The sequence below is a fragment of the Oncorhynchus nerka genome, linkage group LG10 (genome assembly GCF_034236695.1).
Source record: "Oncorhynchus nerka isolate Pitt River linkage group LG10, Oner_Uvic_2.0, whole genome shotgun sequence".
Lineage (NCBI taxonomy): Eukaryota > Metazoa > Chordata > Actinopteri > Salmoniformes > Salmonidae > Oncorhynchus > Oncorhynchus nerka.
In genome coordinates, this window is record NC_088405.1 from 24610324 (window position 1) to 24625781 (window position 15458).

At 40.6% G+C, this 15458-nt stretch overlaps 2 protein-coding genes across 12 annotated transcripts in view; both read right to left on the minus strand.

Annotated features, from left to right (window-relative positions):
- Positions 1–3662, minus strand: part of LOC115135044 (protein bicaudal C homolog 1-like) — a 79175-nt gene extending 75513 nt beyond the window's left edge. For 6 of the 11 annotated variants that reach the window (XM_029669265.2, XM_065023149.1, XM_065023143.1 and 3 more), the window contains exon 1: positions 3235–3661. In XM_029669265.2, the coding sequence (XP_029525125.1) occupies positions 3235–3427 (193 nt within the window). In that variant the 5' untranslated portion in view covers positions 3428–3661. Of the gene's footprint in view, positions 1–3234 lie in introns of all 11 variants that reach the window. The other 5 variants (XM_065023148.1, XM_029669264.2, XM_065023146.1 and 2 more) reach the window with 2 other exon arrangements.
- Positions 3663–9490: 5828 nt separating this feature from the next.
- On the minus strand, positions 9491–12677 carry LOC115135046 (ubiquitin-conjugating enzyme E2 D4-like). The gene is made up of 7 exons (XM_029669266.2): positions 12533–12677; positions 11363–11426; positions 11150–11181; positions 10717–10794; positions 10490–10595; positions 10182–10275; positions 9491–9916 (listed from the first exon to the last, which is right to left on the minus strand). Exons 1-7 carry the CDS (start codon positions 12554–12556, stop codon positions 9871–9873), a joined length of 444 nt encoding a protein of 147 aa, XP_029525126.1. The 5' UTR covers positions 12557–12677; the 3' UTR covers positions 9491–9870.
- Positions 12678–15458: the final 2781 nt, after the last annotated feature.

Genomic DNA, 15458 nt, shown 5'->3' on the forward strand with positions numbered 1-15458 from the left:
CACCATCCGGATACTGGCTTAATGGATTTTATAGGGAGGCTTGGAAAGAAGTCACACTGCAATGCAAGCCAAGAGGAGGCCTACATTTGGCTATTCAGATAGGACTCATTACTTCACTAAATAAAAGCTTACACACATTCCTAACAGGTGTTTTTTCACTCTAAATTAAGTCTTCCAAAACTTCTCCTCAATAGTGGAAGTTGAGATGGGAGGAAATGATACTTGAAGCACCTTTTAACATTAGCCAGGCTTTATGCAGGACCTTTCCCTTTTGCATAATGCAGGTTACACAAGTTTCCAAGCATTGGAGGCCAGAGATACCGTCACAGCTGATAAAACCTGGAGTGAAAATATACTGAAGTTCCCACACAATGATTTAACTATAGGCCAAACTCTGGGCTGTGTCCACTTCAGGACACCGAGTCCCACATCAACAAAGCCCTCTCCTCCAATGAAAACAGATTTTACAGCGCTGACGGTAACACGCAATGACCAATCAAAGCATCCTAAACAGGCTTGGAGTTAAATATACAGTATATTGGTTAATTATGCATTAAAAAAACAACCACCCAAGGATGCTCTTACTACTGATGAAGACGGAATGTTTAAAAAAAAATTCTGCAAGCCCTATGGGATAGAGTACGTCCTTCAACTCTTCCAGAATAGAGAAAGTTTTTTTTTTTTTTAAAGTCTAATGCTGTTTCATGGTTGAGGTTGCACGATCACTCACTCTGAACCACTGGGAGAATCTTCCAATTGGCTTATTCATCCCCCCTCCGCTCCCTTGTAACTACTCGCCAAGTCATTGCTATAAATGAGAATGTATTCTCAGGCAACCTACCTGGTGAAATAAGGGTTCAATTAAATTGAATCTCAATTGGATTTCCTTAATTCCGCATGACATATACTCCCTCCTCTCCTCACATCCTTTTGAAAAAGGTAAAAGGTAAATCGAGGAGGCGAGGAAAGGAAATGTGGAAATAAATGCACTTGTATGAAATTGGACTATCCTTCTCCACTAGAATGTCATTAGGCTAATGACGTTTAAAGAACTGCAATCTCCAAGTACCTGTGTAAAGTGGTATAGAATTTTGATCTAGTTGAGCCAGACATTTTATAGATAAAATGATAAACGTACCCTTTTATTAAATGTGTGCATGCATTTCTCATCTGAGAAAACAAGTTGTTTCCAAACGCTTCCATGGTAGGATACACCTGAGCATCTTCCCCCGGAAGAGGCAATGGAGGGAGAGGAGCAAACTCCTCTGTTCCTCTATTAACGAATTGACACTCTCCTTCATGGCCACCACTTATAGGTTTACCGGGTCACGGAGGACTCAAGGAGAGAACAGACTTTTACCCAATTGAGAAAGGCCAACGACTGACCACAGACGAAACAAATAGTAATATTCACTTCATGCCACTGGCTGAATGTTAACATGGAGAAATCCTGCCATGATCATAGAAACTACTAGAAAACAACATGTTAAAGAGATGGTCAATGCCACACACGCGCAGGCACACACACACAGTATGTGCAGAAGACTTCAGTTTAGGGACAGCCTCTGGTTAAGTTGTTTTCCTGGAAAAGGAAGGGATGACATGGAGCTTTAAGGACTGTAGAGTAGCACAGCAGCAACGGGGCCACAGCCATGAGGAGCTGGAAGTGTGGGTGAAAGAGAGAGAAAGACAGACAGAAAACCTATAACAGTTTTTTCTTCAACTTCAAAACACAGAACTACAGAGCAGGTTTGATAAATGTGCTCCAATTAAACAGGCATTTTTATAATAATGTCCACCCACACAGATCTGGATTATCCTGGGCATACACAGAGGAGAAGTTCGGAACAACATTCATCGGAGGTCAACTTATTATAATCAAAAGAGTACTGTCATGAAAGGAAAGATTCTCAAGGGAGAGTAGATCAATCTGTAGCCCACTGAGTAGATATCCAACAGGATGAGAAAGAAGCGTCACGAGAGACAAAGACACGGGTTGTCTTGTGTCAAGCTGAATAGGAAACCCATTGTTTTGCATGATATCTCAGCTTCCATGGGTTGTTTTCATTGGGTTCATTATCTCCTGTTGTTAATGTTCCCTGTATGGCCTTGTTGGGCTGTTTCTCCAGCTGATGGCAACTCACAGTCTTCCCGTGGGATTGATAGAGTCTTCAGTTACATAACGCTGGTTTCTTCTTCTACAAGATGCGTTTTGCAATAACTGATGAGAATCTCACCCTTTACATTCCAAGGGACTTATGTCAGTCGTTTAACTGTTCACAGACATGACGGTGACAGAGATTGTGCTGGAGTAGCTACAAATGGGAATACAACTTTATCACCATCTGGAAAACAGTGGGTGCAAATACGCTTTGTATCTCAGACAGATCATTGACTATAGGTTTGTACAGTACTGCACATACAGACTACATGAGATATTGAAAAAATAGTATTCTTAAACACTTTTAATTAGGTTAAATAACCATAAACAACGTGGGCTTTTGCATCGTTATAGGTTACCAATGACCAGGAAATATTTTCAGGTTGGTTTGGTTTCATCGATAGAAGTGTTTTCAGCTATTGAAGTATCAGAACGTAAAACTTCAGCGATGACCATAACACGTGCTCATAGCGACTCCTATTGGTCGAGTCGTGTTCATGCTTCTCAACTGCTGACCATGGCACAAACATTATAGATGCAGGTGAGGTGACCGAGACTTCAGTCAGAATTGAATGACTAGTGTTGCATAAACAATTGTACCGTGTCTACCGTTTGTTTTCATTAATGTAATATTGAGGCAACTTTCTATAGAAGACTATGCCCATTCTAGAAAAACACATGCCATTGATTACATCTCAATACCAACCGAGCAGAGGGAACCACAATGTGTCATTTGCTTTCGGTGATCAAAAGAAACTACAAAGAAATGTTTCAAATTATGGCCAAAATTCTTGCAACCGGACAGTCTCCGAAGACATCAAAAACAAGTAAACGAGCGACAAAGTAACATCAGGCCTACACATTCCCGGACAAGGCAGACACGAAATACAGACAAATAATGTTAATGGAAAAAAAACTGCAAATACCATATTTAGTGGGAAAATGTGTTTTTGGAAGCATACAGTTGGCATAGTTCCCATTTCCATAACAAAGGAATGTTTTAAAATGTAGTCAAAGTTTTAAAATGTAGCAACACAGAGCACCATATGCCTGTGTTTTTTCTTTAGGCCTACCTAATAACATGATTTCCAGTTTCTTGCGGTCCACTCGAAATCTCTCCTCCGTCCACTCCGGGTCTGGTAAGGCATGGGGTCCGCTCAAGTCATCCTCGGAGCCGGCGACCGGGGAGTCGGTACTGCGCTCGCTGTTCGAGCCCTGGTCGGACTGTTGCAAGTATCCGCTCAAAGAGTCGCACTGGGCAGCCATTGCGCTGCGCAGAAACGTTTCCAGTGGCCACTGCGTTTCGAACTAATTGTAAACTACCAAGTTGTGGATTGTAAAAGCTACTTCCCTACATTTATCACTTCGAGATTGTGTTCAGACTCATTGTTGCGCAGTGACTTATTCCTCGACCATTTCCTCGAGCCCCCTCTGATGTCCTCATAGAGTACCGCTCTAAAAATAGGCTGATCTACAGTTTATTTTCTGAGTCTAGAGCACAAGTAAAAGTTTCACGTGTCAGGCACAACTCGAAGACGTGGGACTCCTCCCAAATGTAGTTTATTGCATTCCTTCCCATCATTTGTCCAAATTAACCCTTTTCAGATAATCACTATTGACTATCATGTATGAAAAGCATAGGCAGTGGTGGCAAAAGTACCCAATTGTCATACTTGAGTAAAGGTAATGTTCCCTGATAGGAAATTACTCAAGTAAAAATCAACGAGTAAAATACTACTTGCGTAAAAGTCTAAAGTATTTGGTTTTAAATATACTTAATATTTCTTATATTAACCAAACGGCACAATTTTCTTGTTTTTTAAATTCATGGGTATCCAGGGTCACACCAACAAATAGTTTTTTTCGCTCATCAATCTACACACAATACCCCATAATCACAAAGGAAAAATGGGTTTAGAATTTTTTCCACATTTATTAAAAATTGAAAACGGTCATGTCACATTTACATACACTACTGGTCAAAAGGTTTAGAACACCTACTCATTCAGGGGTTTTTCTTTTCTTTTTACTATTTTCTACATTGGAGAATAAAAGTGAAGACATCACAACTATGAAATAACACATATGGAATCATGTAGTAACCCAAAAAGTTTTAAACAAATCAAAATATATTTGAGATTTGAGATTCTTCAAATAGCCTTGATGACAGCTTTGGACACTCTTGGCATTCTCTCAACCAGCCTCACCTGGAATGCTTTTCCAACAGTCTTGAAGGAGTTCCCGAAAATGCTGGTTGAGAGAATGCCCACATATGCCGGCTGCTTTTCCTTCACTCTGCGGTCCGACTCATCCCAAAACATCTCAATTGGGTTGAGGTCGGGGGATTGTAGAGGTCAGGCCACCTCATGCAGCACTCCATCATTATCCTTCTTGGTAAAATAGCTTTTACACAGCCTAGAGGTGTGTTGGGTCATTGTCCTGTTGAAAAACAAATGATAGTCCCACTAAGCCCAAGCCAGATGGGATGGCATATCGCTGCAGAATGCTGTGGTAGCCATGCTGGTTAAGTGTGCCTTGAATTCTAAATAAATCACAGACAGTGTCACCAGAAAAGCACCCCCACGCCATAACACCCCCTCCTCCATGCTTTACGGTGGGAAATACACATGCGGAGATAGTCTGTTCACCAACACCTCGTCTCACAAAGACATGGTGGTTGGAACCAAAAATCTCCAATTTGGACTCCTGACCAAAGGACAAATTTCAACCGGTCTAATGTCCATTGCTCGTGTTTCTTGGCCCAAGCTAGTCTCTTCTTGTTGTCGTGGTTTCTTTGCAGCAATTCGACCATGAGGGCCTGATTCACACAGTCTCCTCTGAATAGTTGATGTTGAGATGTGTCTGTTACTTGAACTCTGTGAAGCATTGATTTGGGCTGCAATTTCTGAGGCTGGTAACTCTAATGAATGTATCCTCTGCAGCAGAGGTAACGCTGGGTCTTCCATTCCTCTGGCAGTCCTCATGAGAGCCAATTTCATCATAGCACTTGATGGTTTTTGCAATTGCATTTGAAGAAACGTTCAAAGTTCTTGACATTTTCTGTATTGACTGACCTTCATGTCTTAAAGCAATGATGGACTGTCATTTCTCTTTGCTTATTTGAGCTGTTCTTGTCATAATATGGGCTTGGTCTTTTACCAAATAGGGCTATATTCTGTATACCACCCTACCTTGTCACAACACAACTGATTGGCTCAAATGCATTAAGAAGGAAAGAAATTCCACAATGTAACTTTTAAGAAGGCACACCTGTTAATTGAAAGGCATTCCAGGTGACTACCTCACGAAGCTGGTTGAGAGAATGCCAAGTTTGCAACGCTGTCAAGGCAAAAGGTGGCTACTTTGAAGAATCTCAAATATAATATATATTTTGATTTGTTTAACACTTTTTTGGTTACTACATGATTCCATATGTGTTATTTCATAGTTTTGATGTATTCACGATTATCCTACATTGTAGAAATTAGTAAAAATAAAGAAAAACCCTTGAATGAGTAGGTGTGTCCAAACTTTTGACTGGTACTGACCCTTTACTCAGTATTTAGTTGAAGCACCTTTGGCAGCAATTACAGCCTCGATTCTTCTTGGGTATGATGCTACAAGCTTTGCACACCTGTATTTGGGGAGTTTCTCCCATTCTTCTCTGCAGATCTTCTCAAGCTTTATCAGGTTGGCTGGGGAACGTCGCTGCACAGCTATTTTCAGGTCTCTCCAGAGATGTTTGATCGGTCCAGGCTCTGGCTCGGCCACTCAAGGACATTCAAATCAAATCAAATTGTATTTGTCCCATGTGCCAGTGAAATGCATACTTACAAGGCCTTAACCAACAATGTTTTAAGTAGGTAAGAAAAATGTGTTAAGGAAAATTAAATAGAAAATAAAAGTAACAAATAATTAAACAGCAGCAGCAAAATAGCATTAGCGAGGCTATATAAAGTGGGAACCAGTACAGAGTCAATGTGCGGCGGCACTAGTTAGTCGAGGTAATTGAGGTAATATGTACATGTAGGTAGAGTTAAAGAGACCATGCATAGAAAATAAACAGAGAGTAGCAGCAGTTTAAAAGAGGACTCTGGGTAGCCCTTTAATTAGCTTTGCAGGAGTCTTATGGTTTGGGGTTAGAAGCTGTTAAGAATCCTTTTGGACCTAGACTTGGTGCTCCAGTACCGCTTGACATGCAGTAGCAGAGAAAACAGTCTACGATTAGGGTGGCTGGAGTCTTTGACAATTTTTCAGACTTGTCCCGAAGCCACTCCTGCATTTACATTACATTTACATTTAAGTCATTTAGCAGACGCTCTTATCCAGAGCGACTTACAAATTGGTGCATTCACCTTATGACATCCAGTGGAGCAGCCACTTCACAATAGTGCATCTAAATCTTTTAAGGGGGGTGAGAAGGATTACTTTATCCTATCCTAGGTATTCCTTAAAGAGGTGGGGTTTCAGGTGTCTCCGGAAGGTGGTGATTGACTCCGCTGTCCTGGCGTCGTGAGGGAGTTTGTTCCACCATTGGGGGGCCAGAGCAGCGAACAGTTTTGACTGGGCTGAGCGGGAACTGTACTTCCTCAGTGGTAGGGAGGCGAGCAGGCCAGAGGTGGATGAACGCAGTGCCCTTGTTTGGGTGTAGGGCCTGATCAGAGCCTGGAGGTACTGAGGTGCCGTTCCCCTCACAGCTCCGTAGGCAAGCACCATGGTCTTGTAGCGGATGCGAGCATCAACTGGAAGCCAGTGGAGAGAGCGGAGGAGCGGGGTGACGTGAGAGAACTTGGGAAGGTTGAACACCAGACGGGCTGCGGCGTTCTGGATGAGTTGTAGGGGTTTAATGGCACAGGCAGGGAGCCCAGCCAACAGCGAGTTGCAGTAATCCAGACGGGAGATGACAAGTGCCTGGATTAGGACCTGCACCGCTTCCTGTGTGAGGCAGGGTCGTACTCTGCGGATGTTGTAGAGCATGAACCTACAGGAACGGGCCACCGCCTTGATGTTAGTTGAGAACGACAGGGTGTTGTCCAGGATCACGCCAAGGTTCTTAGCGCTCTGGGAGGAGGACACAGTGGAGTTGTCAACCGTGATGGCGAGATCATGGAACGGGCAGTCCTTCCCCGGGAGGAAGAGCAGCTCCGTCTTGCCGAGGTTCAGCTTGAGGTGGTGATCCGTCATCCATCCTGCATTGTCTTGGCTGTGTGTTTAGGGTCATTGTCCTGTTGGAAGGTGAACCTTCACCCCAGTCTGAGGACCTGAGTGCTCTGGAGCAGGTTTTCATCAAGGATCGCAATGTACTTTGCTCCTTTCAACTTTCCCTCGATACTGACTAGTCTGTAAAACATCCCCACAGCATGCTGTTGCCACTACCACCACGATTCACTGTAGGGATGGTGCCAGGTTTCCTCCAGACGTAACACTTGGCATTCAGGCTAGAGTTCAATCTTGGTTTCATCAGACCAGAGAATCTTGTTTCTCCTGGTTTGAGTCCTTTAGGTGCCTTTTGGCAAACTCCAAGTGGGCTGTCAAGTGCCTTATACAGAGGAGTGCCTTCGGGTCTGGCCACTCTCCCTTAAAGGCCTGATTGGTGGAGTGCTGCAGAGATGGTTGTCCTTCTGGAAGGTTCTCCCAGTCTCCACAGAGGAACTCTGGAGCTCTGTCAGAGTGACCATTGGGTTCTTGGTCACCTCCCTGACCAAGGCCCTTCTCCCGATTGCTCATTTTGGCCAGGCAGCCAGCTCTAGGGAGAGTTTTGGTGGTTCCAACCTTCTTCCATTTAAGAATGATGGAAGCCACCGTGTTCTTGGGAACCTTACATTTTTTGGTACCCTTCCCCATTGATGTACCTCGGCACACTCCTGTCTCGGAGCTCTACGGACAATTCCTTCATGGCTTGGTTTTTGCTCTGACATGCACTGTCAACTGTGGAACCTTATAGACAGGTGCGTGCCGTTCCAAATCATGTCCAATCAGTTGAATTTAACACAGGTGGACTCCAATCACGTTGTAGAAAAATCTCAAGGATGATCAATGGAAACAGGATGCTCCCGAGATCAATTTCAAGTCTCATAGCAAAGGGTGTGAATACTTACGTAAATAAGGTATCGTTCTTTTATTTTTAATACATTTGCAAACATTTCTATAAGCCTGTATTCAATTTGTCATTATGGGGTATTGGGTGTAGATTGAAGAAAATAAATAATTTAATCAATTTTAGAATTAGGCTGTAATGTAACAGAATGTGTAAAAAGTGAAGGGGTCTGAATACTCTCCAAATGCACTGTAGGTAGGTTTATTTGATTAATTTGACTAGGTTTAATACATTTACTTAAGTTCATTACTATGTGTATTTTATGTATGACTCAATTCCATGTCACCGATGAGATACAGTAAATTAACCGTACTGTAAGAGAATGGCCAGAGGAAGCATTTGAGTTCTAAGAAACATTGAGGAAGCAATTCACATCCTGAAGAAACAATACAGTAACAGAACTACACAATGGCCCAACACCACCCCACAAGAACCACTTCTGTAAGAGTTGATACACAGATAAAAATGGAGAATTTCAGTTTAGACAGTTGAGTTGTCTCTGAAATTGAAACATTTAGACAATATGCTTCATCTCATTTATATGTAGGCCTACAGCGCTATTCCACAGCATACATACAAGGAGACTGAACAAATATTATGCATCTCTTATTAGGCTTTAATTCAGATGTTGAAGTTCATAGGGTCAACTTTCATCCTTACGTAGGACTAGTGGTTGTCTAGATGGATACAGCTTCGGTCAAAATTGAATTTTAGCAGGATAATTAATGTAGAAAGTTACTTCACGTAGCAGGTGTGGAGAATTACTTTGGTAAGGAAAAGGATTACATTTAGCCAAAATACCAACCCCCCCCCCAAAAAAATCTGCTTTTGATGTCAATTTGACAAAAGCTCTATTCCATCTAGACATCCCATCTGAAAAGTCAGAACGCACTGTCATAATTAAACCTGATAGTAGCTGAAATTTATATATATTTTAAAAAATGCTATTAACTGTGGAGTTATAGATTTGGGAAAAACAAGGTAACTGTGTAATCCATGTGTAACCTGCCAGATTATAGCCCTAATTCGAATTTGCATTCAACTGAGCCGTGCTCCTGTGTAGTAGGTGAGAAGAGGTAAATGCTGTCATCTAGTGGTGAAATACAGAATGACATGGGAAGAATTTCTGAATTCTACTGCCCTAATCAAAAGAAATCCTAGCCCAAACCTCCAGGCACTTGTGCAGATCTAAAATAAATAGGTCTCCCTAGAATAACAATAAAGACAGGATATTTTTTTATTTTTTTAAAAAACTTTTTAATGCAAAATAATAAAAATAGATTCAGTATAGCTTTATACTACACAATAAAAATCTCTAAAAGGAGAAAAAAACTATAAGATGGAGGGGGTGGAGTCATAATTGGTCTGTTTTTTGTATGGGTCATCTCAGAAATAACTCGATAATAAGTTATATAACATTGGGAACGTCAAACAAAAGGAAAATAATGACTTCATAGCATAAAAGCAGTTAGTTTGGGGATAGAAAGTGCTTCCCATATACAACACTTCTTCTTGAACCAGTGTGGATGAGGGGTGGCAACAGTACTGTTTTCAGAAGTGTCCATGAAGTTAATTTGCTTAAACCTCTTCCGTTGTCTCAAACTTCAGTCCTTTACATTGCATACTTTTGAGTCCAATCTCTTGCTAATCTGTTGTACCTGTAAAAACAAAATAAAATGTAAACCAGGTTTAACAAAGACTTTGAGCCATTTACAGCCAAATCTTACATTCAGCCAGTCTGTTTTAAGCAGCCATATCATTATACAGTAGATACAGTATCTTGGAGTAGTGTGTACTTTCAGAAGAGATGTTTATTCTATAATTGACTACATGCAGTACACATGAAAGGAATGTCATGTTCATATATTTTTCCTGCTAAAAGAAGAATGGTGTGCATGTGTGTGAGAGAGCGTGTAAACGTACTTTTCTTTGTCCTGCTTGTAGATGTGTGCTATGTCTGGGACTAGGGGGTCATCTGGGTTTGGGTCACATAGCAAAGAGCATATGGACAATAACACTGGAAGAACAAAAAGGCAGGGATAACCAGGATGAGTTTATTTCTCAATTACACCAGCAATAATAGTCATGATCAATATTGTCAAGCTTAACAGTTGGAGAACAAATCAGACAAACATTTGAGATGCATTTTTCAACTAACTTTCAAGAGGGTACAAAAGACACAGAAAAACAAGTTGGTTTACAAACCACACATGTAAGCCAGTTTGTCTTACCTTTTGAAACTGTAAGTGCTGGGGACCACTGTGACCTCAGGATGTCCAGACAGATGCTACCATTACTGTTTATGTTTGGGTGATAGATTTTTGTTGTGAAGGCTACCTATGGAAAGAAAATACATTGAGAAAAAGAAAGAAAGTCAGGCATACATACTGCATGTGGTTTAGGGTACTCGACACCTAGGGGAATATTGTGTAACAGGAGCTGAAGAGGTATTTCTAACCTTTGGTGGTTTGAAGGGATAGTCTGTTGGGAAGTGGATGGTGAGGAAGAACACTCCTCCCTGATATGGGCTGTCAGTCTAAAAGAGGGGTGAAAGGTTCCTTGTTAAAACAGTGCTGTGAACCGTAAAGTGACACCCAATACTCCATAGAATGTTAAAGCCCACAGACAGCCTCCCTTTACTTGTCATTGTTTACAGTAACAGAAGTGTGATGGGGGTTTACTGGAGGTGACACACATCCAAGCAACTCCGTTATAGTAGGCTATATAGTAAGACAAGGAGACTAACACATGTTCCTTTGGTGCAAGAAGGTTGAGCTTATAACAATGGGACCAAAGCAGAATAAATAGCTTCCATCAGAAATCAACACAATATTGACACACTGTTGTCTACTAAAGATTTAGAAACAATGAGAATTTAGAAAAGGGCTTACAGGTCCCATGATTGTGGCTTGCCAATGAAACACTGTAAAAAAAAAGAAGAGACATTAGATCACATCAAATCATATAATTATTGACAATAATAAAATACAAAATGGCACCAAAAGGAATTAATCGACTGAGGTCAATACCCCTTCATTTCCATATGCATCAAATTGTATTTCTGCATTAATTAAGGTGGCCACAAAAGCTGTAGTGAAACATACAGTCCTCTCCAACTGGTCCAGCTGAGCATTGAGCAGGAGGGTCCCTTTGCAAGTCATGTAGCTCCTGTAAAATAAAATTAAATGTAGCACAATGAATTATGCACAGGGGGAAAATGCCATACATATAGTGCATTGTCTACCCAACAATGTTGTTAGCTGCTTTGACAAGTCAGTCTTGTGGTCTATATGGCTTTATACGAATTCAAGTAGCTAGCTAGGTGACATGTTGTGCTGTATGTTTTACATGGTGTAATGTTTGACAGCTGCTGCTTTCCTGGCCAGATCTCCCTTGCAAAAGAGACGCAGTGTCTCAATGTTTTGTTCCTGGTTAAATAAGTAAACAACAAGGTACGTAGCTAGCTACATATATAACTAGGAATTGACCCCCATATATCCATAATTTAGTTACTGCTGAATTTCATGAATTATATAAAGGCGCATTAACGTTAATGTTCTGTTGAAATATACACTGAAAGTAAAACAAGTAAAGATCGCTACAATAGCCCACTCGTGGTGATGAGGATTCCAGAAGCGTTTTTATTCATTGACAGACAGGAATAACCAGAACATCAACATAACTAACTTACAAGTTCGAGTAGCTAACAGACCAGTTGGTTAGCTAATTTACGAGTATCTAACTAGCTACTGTAACTAGCTAGTTATGGCGTTGATACAATTCACTTACCTAGCTAACGTTACACCGATAACTAGTTAACTTAGTTAGCTAACGTTATTGATTGACTGATGATTATGCTGGTAGGCCAATAGCCAACATGTGTAATTAACGTTACTAATATTAGCAAGCTTTGATTTGCCAGCCTGACAAGGTAAAACATTAACAGTTAGCTAACGTTTTATTGTCATTATTGCTGCGATGAAAGGGTTGTATTTCGTTGGTGCGGAATAACGGACAAGTTAAACCATTGTTGACAAAGTAGCCAAAGGTTTAGCTAGATAGGTAGCTAGCGAACGTTACATAGCTACGCAGCTAACGTCCAAAGCTAAAATGAGCTAGCTATAGTATGCTATCGTGGAATTTTGTGACAAAGCTAACGTCCAAAGCTAAAATGAGCTAGCTAGCTATAGTATGCTATCGTGGAATTTTGTGACAGGACATCGACCAACCGTTTATGAACATGACGACATTATACAATTAATGGACACACTCACCTTCTGTATTCTTTTCAAAGCCATGTCAGCCCTCCTGAGTTAGGTGTATGGTGTTAACAGTGAAAGCTGTCAGTTGTATGCCTGTATCTCTGCCCAGCTCACCAAAATTTGTTTCTAGAAATTTGCGATTTCTTTTGTTTCCGCTTTTTGTTGGTTTTGACTAGAGAGGATACGGCTTTTGTCAGATTGGACTTTTCGTAACAGGTTAGGAGACCATGTTACGCAGCAGGTTTGGGGAATTAACATATGCGGTTATGATAATTACATCAAGGTTACGAAATTGGTTAGCTAAAATCCCCCAAATGTTTACTTTTGACGTTAATTTGATAAAATCTGTATCCCTTCTAACCATGACCCTTTTGGCGAGGACTCAAACTACTGTGCATTCTGGGGATTTGAGTTTTTACGTTGAACATCGGCCTGTTAAAGTGGCAGTACACTCAAAGATTACGATAATAAATGGTTTATCTGTGGCACATTGCTAATCTCTCGTGGACAGATGCACGTAACATAAATTAAAGGGATAGCTACCAAAATGACATTGGTTTCCTTACCCTGTAACCAGTCTATGGACAAGGCATGACCAAATATTTTTATAACTAAACCAAGATAGACCACAGCCTGTCATTTCAAATGAGAATAAATTAGCCTACTGTGTAATGTGTGCTTGTGCAATAACTCAATTTGCCTTTCCACGCCTTTTAAACAACTCAATTGGAAATTTGAACAAAGGGTAAAGTCTACAAAACTTAATCCACTGTTCGTAACAGATTATAGTTTTGGGAAGAGAAAACTGTTTTGAGATAAAAGGTTTCATCAATGAGAAAATTTGCAGAATGTCGGCCAAAATCCATTTGGTTCCATCTTCTCCCACTGTCTGCCACTGGTCTTCCTCTCACTACCATATTTCGTAGTGAGTTGAAAAGCCAAGCGGACGCTTCACATTTATACATTCAGTGAAATATCTGTCTCATTGTTCTGTGGTATGACAGCAATCTATGCTTTAGTTTAGTTTCGCTGGAACTGTTTCCAAATGCTAACGTTTTGTTCAAATCATCTACAAGTGACTTTGTTGACTTTTGCTTCACAATCAATTTGAAATACTTTCGGATGATTTGGACATGACGTGAACAATGCTAATATTGAATACCAAATAGCCAATCATGTTTATTTATGCACCATCAACCTATTGGGGTGATGCTTTTCCACACAACTAGATACAATGATATTCTCATAGATTTTTCCTAACTGAGCTAGCCTACTACATTAGATCTCTGCATTTGTAAGCATCAATCAAATAAGGCATGTTTAGTATTCCAAAACTATGTCGGGTTGTTGTCTAGCAGTAATTCTGATATCGTTGCACTAGTTTGGGCAGTGTTCTGTCTTGAACCACCAGATGGCTCTAATGTTCTTGACTGCGTGACTACTGAACTGTGGATCATCCTCTAAAAAACATAGACATCTTAAATAAAAGTACAGAAGTGCATAAGGGGTGGGGGGCGTCTAAACTGACATATGGAATTGTTTAAGATGGTCATACTATGGATCATTTAACTATTTGATTTGTAATTTTAAGACCCCTTTAGGTATAGAAAAAATACATATAAGAAAATGATTTGATAAATTATTGAATTTGACCTTTACTACTATAGCCCACAGAAATGCACTTAATAACACAATTATAAATTGCAAAAAAATACAAAAAAAGTATAACTCATAAGAAACAAGGTTTTGAAGTGTTTGTCCTATATCTAGGAAATATAAGAAAGCTCAGGAATTATATATATATATATATATTATAGATATATATATGTATATATATTTTTTACACATATTTAACCCCTTTTTTTGTTGGCACAAAACTACCTCCATATGTCCATAATGTTTTTAAACCAGTACCTTCAGACAAGTCCCGTGACACATATTCGTTTGTAGCTCAAACGGACTTCAGACGAGTCCCGTGGGGCTTATGGAAGTCATGAATCAAAATAGAGAAGACCATCGTGTTCGTGAGAGTCTCATCTTTCTATAGAGTGCCATGTTATTTACGGACGTTTTCCTGAGAAGACCAATTTTCAGGTGTCTCCTGGTCTGACAAACAGTGCTGTAGCTCTGCAACTTTCCACTGCAGATAGGGAAGGCCGCATAGGTGGATGCGCTGGATTGAGATGCAGCCCATGCAAAAAAAATGAAATCTCTATCTCAGACTGGCAAATGTTATTATGTTACATAGATTGAAGTACGGGTACATCAATATTAATAAGGAGAAGGTAATCCAAAACTAACTGAAAGTAATCAGATTATGTTACTGAGTTTGGGTAATCCAAATGTTACTTTACGGATTACAATTTTGGACAGGAACTGTAACTTGTTACATTTATAAAGTAACCTACTGAACCTAGGTCTTGGTGTAGCACATGTGGATGTGTAAAACTCACTCCTCATTCTGAAGTGCCACCAAATAGCTAACTTTTTGATGTCGCCGACTGGTAAGACGCTTTGTGAGGGCGTTCACATGTGCTAGCAAGGCAGAGGTCCTGGGTTCGAGCCTCGGTGTGAGCCTCGTCAGGAGGATGTGGTACTTGCTAAGCAAGCAGCGTGATGTCTGTTACATTGACACGTGGGGAAGAAGAAGGCAGGGCATATGACACATATTATACTTGCAGGGTTTTCTCACGGGATGGGCTCCAGTTCTTAGAAGGGACCTAAGGGGCCCTTGGTTGACCCGGCCTGACTTTCTAGTGAATTCTACTGATAAGGCGTTCAATATAGGGAGATCCCCAGTGACATCCAGTCAATACTACATAGAGGCAGTGCTTGACTTGGACAGGAGCTCACCGGAACTGAGTACAGGCACCTCAAATAGATATGGAATTATGGGAGAGGGAGAAAGGGTTATAGAAAACTATTCTGCTTGATGAAA